The sequence below is a fragment of the Trichomycterus rosablanca genome, chromosome 13, assembly GCF_030014385.1.
Source record: "Trichomycterus rosablanca isolate fTriRos1 chromosome 13, fTriRos1.hap1, whole genome shotgun sequence".
In the NCBI taxonomy this organism is placed as follows: Eukaryota; Metazoa; Chordata; class Actinopteri; order Siluriformes; family Trichomycteridae; genus Trichomycterus; species Trichomycterus rosablanca.
The window spans coordinates 17,243,750-17,259,155 of NC_086000.1; the positions used below are offsets into that span (position 1 = coordinate 17,243,750).

Sequence of the window (15,406 nt, forward strand, 5' to 3'; positions counted from 1 at the left end):
CAGTTGGTGTGCAATGAATCTAAAATATATGAAAGTTTAATTTTTATCATTACATTATGGAAAATAATGAACTTTATCACAATATGCTAATTTTTTGAGAAGGACCTGTACATAGTTCATCGACAACTTAAGTGACATACAATTTCTTTAAAGCCTGTCCATAAAAGTCAGTGCATGTATATACAGATGGGTGACAAATGTAGGAAGAACCTTTATAAAGTGTCTGAGTAGAGTGATGAGACATGACAAGCTGCCTGCTGTCTCTGTAACCTTACTGAAAAGGTCGGAACTCCTTTCTATCAACAGATACTCCATTAATTAGTGCACTGACTAACGTGGCTCTTACTCAGTCCAAAATCTGCCACGGATGTTCGACTGAGTTGAGATTTAAATAAGCTATGGCATGTTATTTACATCATTTTTATACTCAAGCATTGAGGCCTGCTTTATTTAGTTTTTATATGCAACACATGCTATTAAACACATAAAACACTAGCCAGCTGCGCAGTCTTAATGGTCAAACCCTCTTTCACTCATTTTCCTTCTCTGCTAGTCTGATCCAACATCAAGTTGAACTGGGATGACCTAATATTTTAATACGTTTGAAGTTTGTTTCTTCATTGTATTATGCAGTCTGAAGGCCACACTTAATGATTCTATACTTACATATGTATTTTTCCTTTTCCTTTTCCATTTGTCACCTGTGTTAGTAATTCTGTATTCAGTTTTTAATCTGATCATTCATCTATAGGCTACATATCCTTAGAAGGAGCAAGAATAATGCCCTTCTGCTCTGAGTATGTGTGTGGGCTTGGAAATTCCATTAGAGAGTAGGTCAGTTGCTTCCATGGGTGACAATTGCAGCTTCTGTACATTGTTTCAAGTGCTCAGTGAAGCTTCAATGACTGACCAGCAGAAGGACATGCATGCTTATGTCTTTCAAACCATAGAAACAAAAAAAGCAAACATACACTCTCCACATGAAGGAAATATGTACAACACAAAAATGCTGAATGCTCAAAAGAGTCTTTTGAATAGTGCGACATACACGTGCTACTTTAAGAAACCTCCCGTTTGAGTGTCAAAGATCGGTTGCAATAAGGCCGCACATCGCTTTGGTTACCTCAGAGAGCAAGGCTGCTTTAAATATTTGATCTTTTGGCTGCATTCTAATGTACTGAGTCCGTCTCCATCTTCTCTTTTTACTTGTCCTCAAGTTGCATCTAAGGCAGCTAAAGCAGTCTTGCAGCATCCTCACAATCACATGGCCTCTGAGTTTGCACATAGGGTATTCTTGGATCTGGATCTGGTAAGAGGCCTTAAGGTTCTAAGAGGAGGCTGAGAGGGAGAGAAAGAAAATAAACTGAATTTAGACACAACACGTCTTACTTGTGACCATGTTTACTCCTAATCTGAGATTTCTAAAGCCAACTTGTATCTCTGGGTGTTAGAGGTGAACGGTAACATGCTGGGTGTACTTATTTACTCCACCTTTTAAAATACATTTTACTAGTGTTTAGACATATTTAATTTTTTTTTTTTTTTTTTCAGTAACTGCTTTTTGATAAAGAGGGTCACAGTGGGAAACATTTTACAGTTTGGTGATTTATCACTTACTTTAATGTACTGTACTTACACCTAGGGGCAATTTACAGTAGCCAATCCCCCTTCTGCATGTTTTTGGGATTTGGGACAAAACTGGCACCAAGCCACTGTCTTACTCATATAAAAGGACAAAGGACAATTTAGTTTTTTTGCCCACGTCTATCCTGCTACAATCTCTTAGGAATGTAGTGCATTAATTAGTCTCTCTTATGGCCATTATGTACAGAGGGAGCTTAGATAGTGAAAAGAGTGTCATTTGGGAGTTGGCATGTATGTTTAAAAATAGCCCAGTGTGCTGACATGTCTCTTGCAGACAAGGTGAAAGAGGCAGATTATGGGTGGGCAAAACATGTTACTGCCTTATTTATGTTTTAATTTCAATGTATGCCTGACGTAATGTATGCACATGATATGCACCTATGTACATCATTGGTGTGTCCAGATTGAGCCCAGACAACAAAGTTAAGATTGTCTGTTTATAAAAGTTCTGACAATTACAGATGATTATAAAATATAATGCTTATATCCTGCTTATTATTTAGCTTGTTTGCAAAAGCAGCTGATTTCATCTTTTGCTTTTTAGCTGTAGTACATAATAGAGCACTACAGCTAGTGTATGTGCCAGTGTAAAGATTCATTTAAATGCATTTTAATAACCTTTAATAACTTGAGTCTGGCAGCTCCAGGTTAATACAAATGTTTTGACCAAAACATATTAAAGAACTGGTCATATCTTTATTTAAATATGTACTTTTTGTAATAAACAATAATAAACTAACTAGAACCAATACAAAATGCACAATCTTCTGTGGAACAGATTTAGAATGTATGTTGACATCTGACCAAACTCATACTGGACATCTTATTCCAACGCCATGAGCATTAATTTTAATGTACTTTTGTCATAGAATACCATAGTTCTTAGCTGGTTTATTACATTTTTGTATATTACCCTCAAATGCAGCACTTAACTAATGAGTTCTAAACTGCTTTTGGAAGCAACTAAAGCATAAAAACAGTTTATCTGAAACTTTGTGACGTTTTCATGACCAAGCAGCCACATGCAATACATAAAGGCAAGCACTGAAGTATCATCAAAGGGGGACCAAACTGTATTAATGTTTATGATTTTAGAATCAGGTATTAAACAAGCATATGGATGTGTCACAACAGAATAGGAAATCTTAATAAAACATGATCCACAGCAACAAAACACAGTGTTGCATCACCACCATCCACTCTACAGCCTAAAAATATCACCTGCATAATATTGCCCATGCTCCCTAGTAATGTGATTTGAGGAGGTCTCTATTAATGTCAATTTAAACATGCATTTCTGGAAAGGATTCTAGATCATCTATTGTAACATTTTAAATTCTTTTATTTTAAAATGTTTTAAAAACATTTTAAAATGTTTTAAAGTCACATTTAAACAGTGATATTATGTTTTGACCATCTGAAGCCAAGAGACTTGTATGATCTTGGTTAAACACTTTTGCTTTTTTTAGAAACAGATCACAGCATCCCAGACACAAACTTCAAAAAACCATGCTGATTAGTGTTTGAATTAGTTAAGTTACAGACAGACCAACAGAGCAGAGCCAGATATCTACAGAGGGGGGCTACCTCTGGGGCACGCCTCTTTAGCGGTCTGAGATCGGCTGAGTCGGTTTTGATGCCCCTCTGATTTTTACTTTCCTCGAGAACCTCTGGGGACTCAGGTGACTCAAGCGAAGGGGCCATGGGGTAGTCCTGGAAGGGCTCAGGGAGTGATATAGGCTGGCTTGGGTTGTTGACGAGCAGACTTGGGTTCACAGTGGGTTTGGGGGTCAGAGGGCAAGAAGGCTCCCCAGAAGGACACTGATCCATTCCTAACATCTCAAACTCACTCGTGTCAAAATCTGGGCCTGCACCATAACAGGGGAATTAAAACAGGCATGTACTCATTCAATTTACACAGCTGTTTCTTCTTTTCTCTCAGTGCAGAATGGTGTGTAGTGAATTCAAGCTAAAATAGTACATTTGCGGTAAAGTTAGATAAATGGGTTGCTGAAACCCACATGGCTCATGGTGGGGCATAAAAAAGGCTAGCCTTGGATTATCTTACACTAATTGTTACATAAAAGGTCATCATGCTTGTCATGCTTAATTATAATTTTTTATATAATTTTTTTTTTTAAATAAACTAATAGTCACAGATTACTGATGCCATCAAATTTAGATGTTTTTGTTTATGTGTACAATAGTTACTTTCTGCACACATCTCATGATGTGGCATTACAATTTTGACATGATACAAATAAGATATAAAAAGATTATAGTTTAGATTAAAATTTTTAAATCACCATCAATATCAATTTAGAATCTGAACCAAAAATTAACGATTAATTGTGAAGCCATTAAATATTTACTTTTTTTATTTTTTTATTTTAATAATTTAATAAATATATTTACAAATATATTTTAAAAGAATTAGTCAAACATTAAATAAACATGCCCATGACAAATAAACAATTGTAGTCATTTCAGGAGATTCTTCATTTTCATTTAAATAGACACACAGTTTTTTATGTGTATATAATGTATATGAGCAAATTTTTATGGACTTACCCTTGGTGTATGCAGCATCTGATTTGCTGCGCATCATGGCGCGTGATCTTTGCTGAGCTGATGCAGGCTGGGTGGTGACTGAAGCAGAAGGTCCCTGACCTTCTGATTGGATGGAGGTCAAATCATGCATGCTGAAACTCCGAAGTCGATCTGATAGCACACCCTGACCCTACAATAGACAAAGCATTTTATTTCACATTTTTGTATTGGTAACTGATGTACATATTTAAAATACAAGGATGCAACAGACACATCTACTATATAGTCAAAGGTTTGTGGACCACTGGCACCCTAACAACACATTCAAAATCATGAGCATTAATATAAAGCTAGTCCTCCTTGCTATTATAACAGCTTCTATTTGTTTTTAAAACATTAATGCAAGAATTTGCTTCCGTTTACCTTCAAGAGCATAAGTGAAGTGGGCCATGCTGCTGCGTAATATGACTTGCTAATAAATCCCATTTAACTAATGGTTTGCAAGCTAGTCAAGTTCACATCACACTTAGCAAACTTAGCTTCGTAGACTGGGGCACTGCCATGCTGAAACAAGAAAGGGCCAAACTGTTCCCAAACCATTGTCTCAAAGCTGGAAGCACCCATTTATTGTTGTTGTTTGCTGCGGCATTAACATTTCTATGCTCTGGAACTAGAAAGTCCAGTTTGGACCACAAAACCTTATAGCGGACACTGTGGCAACCAAGAGTAGCTTTTTTTCTGGTATTCTTCAAACTCTGATCAGACTGCCAAGTTGTAAATACTAGACAATATGTCCAGTGGTGGTGGTGTTTAGAATTAGGCTAGCTGATGTTAGGTGTGGCAGCTTAGCCATTAAACATGAAATCTTTCAAATCCTTCAAAGAATAGTATTTGTCCTGATGTTGCTTTCAAAGGCAGTCTAAATCTAAACTGGAAATACGATCTTTATGGCTATAGACTTGGGGGTTCTGAACTTTAAGCTTGTGTGGCCTACCATTTGGTGGCTGACCATAACTTTCAAGCAAGGAAGAATCTGACAGGCTGATTTTGAATGAAATTTTCACAGTTCACAAAACGGCATGTAAATAACTATGGCAACATGAGGAAAAAAATTCTCTGGTCTGATAAGATAAAATTTACACTCAACAAAACATCAAGCATAATGCCTAGTAAAAAACAGACACTGCACATCACCTGGCTAATACCATTCTTATTGTGAAATGTGGTGGCATCATCATGCTATTGGGGTGCTTCTCAACAGGAGGGACAGAGAGACTGATAAGAATTAAGGGACGGATTAATACAGTCAAATACACCGATCAGGCATAACATTATGACCATCTTCCTAATATTGTGTTGGTCCCCCTTTTGCTGCCAAAACAGCCCTGACCCGCTGAGGCATGGACTCCACTAGACCCCTGAAGGTGTGCTGTGGTATCTGGCCCCAAGATGTTAGCAGCAGATCCTCCTTACTCCTGTAAGTTGCGAGGTGGGCCTCCATGGATCGGACTTGTTTTTTCATCACATTCCACAGATGCTCGATTGGATTGAGATCTGGGGAATTTGGAGGCCAAGTCAACACCTTAAACTCATTGTTGTGTGAAAGAGGCCACAGCCATCATGGAATACCGTTTCCATGAAAGGGTGTACATGGTCTGCAACAATGCTTAGGTAGGTGGTACGTGTCAAAGTACCATCCACATAGATGGCAGGACCCAAGGTTTCCCAGCAGAACATTGCCCAAAGCATCACGCTGCCTCCGCCGGCTTGCCTTTTTCCCATAGTGCATCCTGGTGCCATGCAGTGTTAATTTCGTTGACGAATGATTTTCGTCAACGAACCTTTTTTTCATGATGAAAACGAGACGATAACTGAATAAAAACTACATAAAAAGATAAAAACTATGACGAAATAAATCGACACTTTCGTCAACGAATAAAAACGAGATGAAAATGTTTGGACATCCAATCAGAACTGATTTAGTTTTGTGGAAGGAAGGGACAAGTTAGGAAGAGATCCAATCAGAACTACTTTAGCGTATGTGGAGAGGCGGGACAAGCCGATTAGCCATCCAATCAGTACTAATCTTTTGCAGTACCGCGGTAAGAGCACACTTGCACATATTTGATCTAAACCCGGGAAGACCAGACTAGCCTGTGAACTTTCTTTACTCATGGAACTAGATTAACTCCACTATGTCAACAGGGAGGAAGAGGAGAGTCGATATATGGACACATTTCTCATTTGACGTCGTGAAAAACAAGACGATGTGTAAACCATGTGGGGCACAGCTGCTTTTATGGTACCCAGTTTTATAAAGAATGTAATATGCAATTTGTTATGAACAATGCATATATTTTTCAGGCAGAGCAGGTCTACTGGTCATTAATATTTTGTTATTGTTATGCTTAATAAGCAAGGTCAGGTAAATAAAGATGTTTGAAATAAGTTAAATCTGTTTTTGTGTGTATTGTAATTTCAAACATTAATAATATTCCATAACTGGTTAAAACATTTTTAATTTTGTGTAAGTGTATATAATGACTTAAATAATTCAAGGGAAGTGATAAAAAAGCATTTACATTTTACACCCTTTATATTTATTTTAGGGCGGCACGGTGGCTAAGTGGGTAACACTGTCGCCTCACAGCAAGAAGGTCCTGGGTTCGAACCCCAGGTGGGGCGGTCCGGGTCCTTTCTGTGTGGAGTTTGCATGTTCTCCTCGTGTCTGCGTGAGTTTCCTCCGGGTGCTCCGGTTTCCTCCCACAGTCCAAAGACGTGCAAGTGAGGTGAATTGAAGACACTAAATTTGTCCATGACTGTGTTCGATATAAACTTGTTTAATGAGTAACTACCGTTCCTGTCATGAATGTAACCAATGTGTAAAAACATGACGTTAAAATCCTAATAAACAAACAAACAAACAAACAAATATGTATTTTAGTCGACTGAATCGACTGTAGATTTAGTCGACTAAAGTCTTATGATAATTAGTCGACTAAAACTAGACTAAAACAATTCAGATGACTAAATTATGACTAAAACTAAATGACATTTTAGTCAAAAGACTATGACTAAAACTAAATCAAAATTTGCTGTCAAAATTAACACTGGTGCCATGTGTTTCCCAGGTAAGCAACACACACACACCTGGCTAATATATCCCACCCACTAACACTATCAGTGTTCTCTTCACCTATCAGTGGTCATAATGCTATGCCTGGTCGGTGTACATTCTTTAAGAAAACATCTGCCCCAATGACTGTGGCACCATTAATTATTTACCTTAGTAGCAGCCATTACTGCAGCTGTGGCAGCCACATTTAGACTTTTCCTTCCAAAATGTACCAGTGTGTCATAACTTTTGTCCTTTGCTTGGCACAGGTATTCATCAATTTCCTGGAAAAGGAAAAAGGTCAGTAAAATCAATACTGGACATGATGTGGAATCCTAAATAATAATAATAATATAATAATTGGTACCTTTTTCACATAACTTGTGATTCTTTGTTTCCCCACCAAAACAGTTTCCTTGCATTTATAAAGAGGTTTTGTTTTATCTTTGTTTATGGCTCTTGGACTTTTACTCTATAGTAACCCTGATAAATAATCTTCCTTACAGGGCAGAGGAAAATCTTTAGAAAAAGGAAATGAATAAATATCCTTCCTTAGAAATAAAGGGCAAAGTCCTCTGTGCTTTATTTCTAAGGAAGGATATTTATTCATTTCCTTGTCATCATTTTTCACCCAAAACACATTACAGGAAACAGGATCAAGCCCACTTTTTTCCAGTGGCTCCAAACAATCCAACTTTTTACTTCCAACAAAAAAAATTGGAATTGCCCAAATTCCTTTTACTCTGCACCTATCAGCAAAACCCTTAAAGGTGCAGCAATTTCATGTTTAATAGTTTAAAAAACATCTCTTTGCTTAGGAATAAATATCTAAGAACACAGGAAGAAACACAATAGGTTCAGATAAACAGATAATGGGAAGCATACCTTCTCTTTCGAGGACAATGTAGGGTGGACAAACTTCCTATACAGCACACTGGATCCCTTTGTGTAGGGTGAAAGTAGCCACACCATAAAGGCGATTTTCAACTCATAGTAGAACGGAAGCCTTTAAAAGAGAGAAAAAAGTGATAGAACAGTCACATATCCTGTCGTCATGATTTGAAACTTTTCACTATCAGGCATTACCAACCACATGCAATAATGGATAAACTCTTAGTGGAAAATGAAACCACAGGATAATTTCACGTACCAGCACAAAAATATGTCTGTAATCACTTCAGCTGTTGTAAACAGTGCAAAAATTATCCAGTACATCATCCATTTCACCTGTGAAGTGAAGCAAAAAAATGAACTTTAAATCTAATAAATATAAATGGCAATAAATAAACATATACATATTTAATAATACATATGTAAAATGACACTGACAGGAACACTGTGTCTTATTAAAGCAGGAATGAAAAGCATTAAATGTGGAGGTTTGTAGCATCATGCTGCTCATACTCACATATTCTCTCACATCTTTTGATTTGACAGCTTTATATGATGAGTAGGCAGGGTAAAGGGTCCCAAAGATGAGCCTATCAGACACAAACAAATCATCAAACTCAAAGTGTTATACAAGTTTATGATGTTTTAAATAATAATTGCTGTTGATGGTATCCAGTAAATACTTATTTTTAATACTGTTCGATGTTCATGGGCTTAAGACTAGGGCTAATTATCTGCAGGTTGACTTGGCTGTGACTGTATAGTAGTAATAACATTTATTTAGAGGATCTGAAAAAACTGCTTTTGTATCTGGTTTAAAAACATTTAATCTCTAAAAAAGGTTACAAAATTACATCTTGTTGATTTTTTGGCTGGTGTATCTTTAGCTGTTGTGGGTAATTTGCATAATTTTTTCTGGTGCCAAAAGCACCAGAAAATCCTTTTCTATAACCAAACGATTTTTTTCCAGGCAACATTTCAGTCTATGAGTGCTTTATTCTTGTTATTCCTTTTCCACTGATTATATAATTTGTGAGGACAAAGTGCTTCTGATTCTGTAACCCACACCCATTACAATAATCGGTCAGTATTTGCTCCTTTTTTTCTCTATTTTTGTATTTGTCGCCCTAAATAGTTCTAGATTCCCATATTGAAATTTGTCAAAAGGCAATAACATAAAGAAATACAAACATTTAAAAATTATAATTTAATTTACTAAAATTAAAAATGCAAAACATTTATCTTCCATGTACAAACCACATTTTCAAAAAAAAGTTGGGATATTTTGTAGAATGCAAGAAAAAGAAGAATCTGTGATTTGTTAATTCTCTTACATTTCTGTTTAACTGACAGAAGTAAAAAAAAGAAGATTTTCAATGTTTTTAGTAATGAACTTAATTTAACCATAATCATACAGTAATCATACTTAATATATTTTGTAAAAATATAAAAAAATTAAGAATTTGATGTCTACACTTTTTCTTTTCATTCTTTTTTTTAACTGCATTATAAAAAAGTGCCACATTTAACAGCAATAACTGCAACTTAACGCTCCAGTTAACTGGAGTTCAGTATTTAACATCAATATTAAGTAGTTTTGGCCCAGGCTTTGCAGAATTAATTTAATTAAGTCACATTAGAGGACATTTTAACATGGACTGCCTGTTTAAGAAAGTGTTTTAATGAGGACAGATACAAAAGCTTAATTTTGTTTCTTTTGAGTAACATTGGGAAAATAAGAAAAATAAAATTTTCTGTCAGCAAAAGTGTATTTCAAAACCCTAAGCACGGTACACAATTGTAAAAGTAATGTTACTTAGTAATTTATTAAAGTGTTATTACTTAGGTTGGACAGTATGTAGACACAGTAATTCGAAACTGTATTTACTTAATAAATCACTGTTTTTAGTAGAAGTGATATTTCTACATAGAAAAAAATGTACTTGAAGGTGTAGAAGAGTAATGAAAACAAAACAAACCCAACAATTAGGACATGCATCCCACTCATTCTGAGTAATCGAAGCATTGATTGAAAGGGGCTTGTTCAAAATAATAGCAGTGAGGAGTTCAATTGGTGAAGTCATTCATTCTGCAGAAGAACGGATGTCAATTTTGGCCCTTATTTAAGGTAGGAGGGTGGCAAATGTTGCACAGGTTGGTCATAGCGCATTTTCTTTTGAAATACTGGGTAAAATGGGTTGTTCCAGACATTGTTCTGATGAACAATGATTTGATTAAAAAGTTGATTGTAGAGGGAAAAAACATACAGAGAAGTGCAGCAAATTAAAGGCTGCTCAGCTAAAATGATCTCAAATGCCTTGAAGTGACAACCCAAACCTTAAAGATGCAGAAGGAATCGTGGAACTACTGTTTGAATGGATCAGAGAATAGCCAGAATGGAAAAGGCTCAGCCAATGATCACCACCAGAAAGATCAAGGAACATCTGAGGTTACCAGTGAGTACAGAAGATGATTAAGTGAAGCCAATTTACCAGCAAGAACTCCTTACAAAGTTCCGTTGTTAAGAAAAAGACATGACCTGAATGGGTTAAAATTTGCCAAGGAACACATTGACTGTTTCAAAGAGAAATGGCTCAACATTTTGTGGACTGATGAAAGCAAAATTGTTCTTTTTGGGTCTAGTGGCCGTAGACAGTATGTCAGACGACCCCCGAGCACTGAATTCAAGCCAAAGTTCACTGTGAAGACAGTAAAGCATGGTGGTACAAAATGATGATATGGGGATGTTTTTCATAACATGGTGTTACGTCTATTTATCACATACGAGGGATCATGGATCAATTTAAATATATTAGAATACTTGAGGAGATCATGTTGCACTATGTCGAAGAAGAAATGTCCTTAAAATGGATGTTTCAACATGACAATGACAAAAAAAATCTTGGTTACAGACAAACAAGATTGAGGTAATAGAGTGGCCAGCCCAATCCCCTGATTTCAATCCCATAGAGAACTTTTGTTCTGACATCTGAAACGTGTTTTTTGAGGCAAAACCCAAAAATGCAGAAGAACTGTGGAATGTAGTTTAATCATCCTGGACTGGAATACCTGTTCAGAGGTGCCAGAAGTTGGTCGACTCCATGCAACACAGATCTCGGAAACAATTGTTATGCCACTAAATATTAGTTCAGTAATTTAAAGTAAAGTGAAACCTTAAACATCTTCAGTTTATACATTTTTGGAGTTTTTAAAGAAAATGCTGGCACTGCTATTTTTTTGAACAGCCTAATATTCATTTTTCTTAACTTTCTGTAAAGGATTAACACAAACTGACTAAATGTTGTTAATGTTTTGATTTAGAATTGAAAGTGTAGTATTTTCAGTGCATTTGCATTTATGGAAATAAAAGTTATTATAATGATTTTGTGCTTTATTCACTTTTTTAAAATCACTGCTATTTTTTTGAACACTACTGTATATACAGGGGTTGGACAATGAAACTGAAACACCTGGTTTTAGACCACAATAATTTATTAGTATAGTGTAGGGCCTCCTTTTGCGGCCAATACAGCGTCACATATGACATATACAAGTCCTGCACAGTGGTCAGAGGGATTTTAAGCCATTCTTCTTGCAGGATAGTGGCCAGGTCACTACGTGAAGCTGGTGGAGGAAAACGTTTCCTGACTCGCTTCTCCAAAACACCCCAAAGTGGCTCAATAATATTTAGATCTGGTGACTGTGCAGGCCATGGGAGATGTTCAACTTCACTTTCATGTTCATCAAACCAATCTTTCACCAGTCTTGCTGTGTGTATTGGTGCATTGTCATCCTGATACACGGCACCGCCTTCAGGATACAATGTTTGAACCATTGGATGCACATGGTCCTCCAGAATGGTTCGGTAGTCCTTGGCAGTGACGCGCCCATCTAGCACAAGTATTGGGCCAAGGGAATGCCATGATATGGCAGCCCAAACCATCACTGATCCACCCCCATGCTTCACTCTGGGCATGCAACAGTCTGGGTGGTACGCTTCTTTGGGGCTTCTCCACACCGTAACTCTCCCGGATGTGGGGAAAACAGTAAAGGTGGACTCATCAGAGAACAATACATGTTTCACATTGTCCACAGCCCAAGATTTGCGCTCCTTGCACCATTGAAACCGACGTTTGGCATTGGCACGAGTGACCAAAGGTTTGGCTATAGCAGCCCGGCCGTGTATATTGACCCTGTGGAGCTCCCGACGGACAGTTCTGGTGGAAACAGGAGAGTTGAGGTGCACATTTAATTCTGCCGTGATTTGGGCAGCCGTGGTTTTATGTTTTTTGGATACAATCCGGGTTAGCACCCGAACATCCCTTTCAGACAGCTTCCTCTTGCGTCCACTGTTAATCCTGTTGGATGTGGTTTGTCCTTCTTGGTGGTATGCTGACATTACCCTGGATACCGTGGCTCTTGATACATCACAAAGACTTGCTGTCTTGGTCACAGATGCGCCAGCAAGACGTGCACCAACAATTTGTCCTCTTTTGAACTCTAGTATGTCACCCATAATGTTGTGTGCATTGCAATATTTTGAGCAAAACTGTGCTCTTACCCTGCTAATTGAACCTTCACACTCTGCTCTTACTGGTGCAATGTGCAATTAATGAAGATTGGCCACCAGACTGGTCCAATTTAGCCATGAAACCTCCCACACTAAAATGACAGGTGTTTCAGTTTCATTGTCCAACCCCTGTGTATATTTAAATGTATGTGGACACCCATCCTAATTAGTGAGTCATGCCACACATATTGCTAGTGCCCCTATGCACAAAGTGAGGTCCAAAAAGACAAGTTTGATAAGCTTTGTGTAGAGAAACTTCAATGGGAAAGGGAGCAAATACAGGTCAAGGTACAGAGCATGTAGAACAGTGTATTTATTATTCAGCCATGAATAATTTTTCAAAGTGTTTTGCCCAACCCTGGTTATAACTATTGTGCTGAACTGATCCCTGCACATTTCTATAGCAGACGACAGCTTTGTGGTCTGCAGGCTAAACACATTTGTCTGACCCTGATTTTTTCCAGGTTTACACTTGTCCAAAAATAGCATGGACAAGTTACTGAATTAAAATAACTCATGGACACATTAACGCAACCTAAGCAAGCAGAACAGAGGTAAACAAAGATGATTCAGAGAGCACTGCTGTGAGTTGTGTTAACTCAGTACAGTTAGATGAATCAGAAATGCTAGAAAAGCTTAGATTAGACCTGCACCTGTGTGAAGAGCACATTTCTGTTTACATGTGCTGTCTCACTGTCACAGCTCAGCAACAGCTGCTCATCTAACCTGATCAAGTAGCCAACCTACATATAAGCTCTTGACCAACTGCCCAGAAACGCACACTGATATGTGACCGATATTTAACTATCTGGTAGTAACTAACACCATAATAGCTTCACCAGGATTGGGATATGGCCATATTGTGGTCTTTCAAACTGAATGCCACACATTGCACACTATATTTAGAATGTTTTATAGCACAGTTTTATGTGGATCAGTCTGGCAAAGTGTAAGTCATGTAATCTGATATTGTTATCTAAATTTAATTGATATACTATTTCCAGGTTTCTTGTTGGCTAAGTATGAGGCATGGAGAATAGTACCACTTTTTTTTTTTTTTCATCTTTAAATATCCATAAATATCATGAGGGACGAAAAAAAAACAACTTGTGGCTGAATAAATATTTTTTGGGGTAAATCTTCAGATTTTTCTACCACTTATACTGTGAAAATTTATCTCTTGTTAATAAAATAATAATGTATATCATAAATACACATCTCAAAATATATATTTCATGGATTATTTACCAAAAATCTAAATTTTGTTGAGGTACAATGTTAACTGAACTGTGAAATGTAAAGAAGATTTTATTTACATTAGTAAATAAATTACATATATTAATTAGTCAAAATTACATAATAGATCTTAGGTTTGATATTCAGTTATGACATGTAAATTGCTTCTGATCTGATAATAACCAATTGCGTAAAAGTTATATATATATGGAGAATTTCTTCTTAAGTCTGTTTACTTTTCTGTATTGTAAACACTTGAAAAACCCAGTTGTTAAGATGACTTATCTATCATATTGGTTCCTTCCCAACAAGTAAGGGTGTGTGGTGGGGGAGCAAATTGATTTTTTTGTCTCGTATCAATTACACTTTTTATTGATGATACATTAGCAAAAAGCTGCTATAGTGGCTGTTGACACCCGGCCCAACCTTAAAGTATTCTTCACTGCAAATGAGGTTTTCTTTTCTTAGGAAGGCATACCCAAAAGCCATGTGGGCCACATTATTTCTTTTAAACAGTTATGTAATATAATATTGAATTAATAATGAATTTTAAAAAAAAATATTCCTAACATTTAAACTGGTAATGGGTTTAATCATTGGTTAGTTTACATGAAGCCACTTTAAATGTTAAAGGGGACACCCCCCACCCCACCACCATCAGTCTCCTCTGGTTCCTACGCCCCTGCCAACAGGTACATGTGCCAGGCCCAATGTCATATCTGGACATCAGGCAAAATTAATCTCCAGCCCTAATGCATTATCCTTGTAAACTGAAGACCTTTAGGTAAGCACTATGTTTACACGACACCATTTCATAATACAGTATCCAGATAGAAAGCAGCAGCCCAGCAGATAGCGTCATACCGCCTTTGTTTGGCCCTTAATCAGCTCCTGTATATCAAAGACTCAACTAACCAGTGTATTTAAAACAATGACATTTCGCAAAAATAAATACTGCAAATAAGACATTTTCCTCAGAACATGACATGGATCTGATCCTTTTAGAATTAATAATATAAACAAGCCATGGTCCTTAATATGACACCTTACTTGGGAAAAGACGACAAAACAGCACTAGCTTTATGTAAATCTTAACTGCTCTATTATAATAAAATAGCTGTATGTATTAAAGAAAATACTTACACCACAAGTCTAGAAATAATCCACGATACCATTGCGCTATGGGAGCAGCAGAGCTGGCTGGCAGCAGGGAGGAGCTTCCTTCACGAGACTGCTTGCAGTGACCGTTTGACAACAGCCGCTCATGCGCATGCGCACTTGTCCAGAAACTGTTTGGCAGTAACCAGAACTACAGTGTGTGTAACAAACATACAGCTAAAAACTTTAATATTCAACATGCTTCATGTGCATATGTCCACTTTAAAATTTATTTAATAACA

General features: G+C 37.0%; 1 protein-coding gene across 1 annotated transcript; it reads right to left on the reverse strand.

Annotated features, from left to right (window-relative positions):
* Window positions 1-984: 984 nt before the first annotated feature.
* On the reverse strand, window positions 985-15,181 carry reep1 (receptor accessory protein 1). The gene is made up of 7 exons (XM_063007476.1): window positions 15,150-15,181; window positions 8,718-8,790; window positions 8,460-8,536; window positions 8,195-8,315; window positions 7,480-7,593; window positions 4,216-4,384; window positions 985-1,338 (listed from the first exon to the last, which is right to left on the reverse strand). Exons 1-7 carry the CDS (start codon window positions 15,179-15,181, stop codon window positions 1,328-1,330), a joined length of 597 nt encoding a protein of 198 aa, XP_062863546.1. The 3' UTR covers window positions 985-1,327.
* Between the last annotated feature and the right edge of the window lie 225 nt (window positions 15,182-15,406).

Bases quoted from the DNA above. Each gene is read 5' to 3' on its own strand.
- reep1 (XM_063007476.1), bottom strand. From the start codon at position 15,181: ATGGTATCGTGGATTATTTCTAGACTTGTGGT. The intron at 7,594-8,194 runs GTATGCTTCCCA...TTCCTTTTCCAG, and splicing joins CATTGTCCTCGAAAGAGAAG to GAAATTGATGAATACCTGTG. The intron at 4,385-7,479 runs GTAAATAATTAA...TGTCTATTGTAG, and splicing joins CAGTAATGGCTGCTACTAAG to GGTCAGGGTGTGCTATCAGA.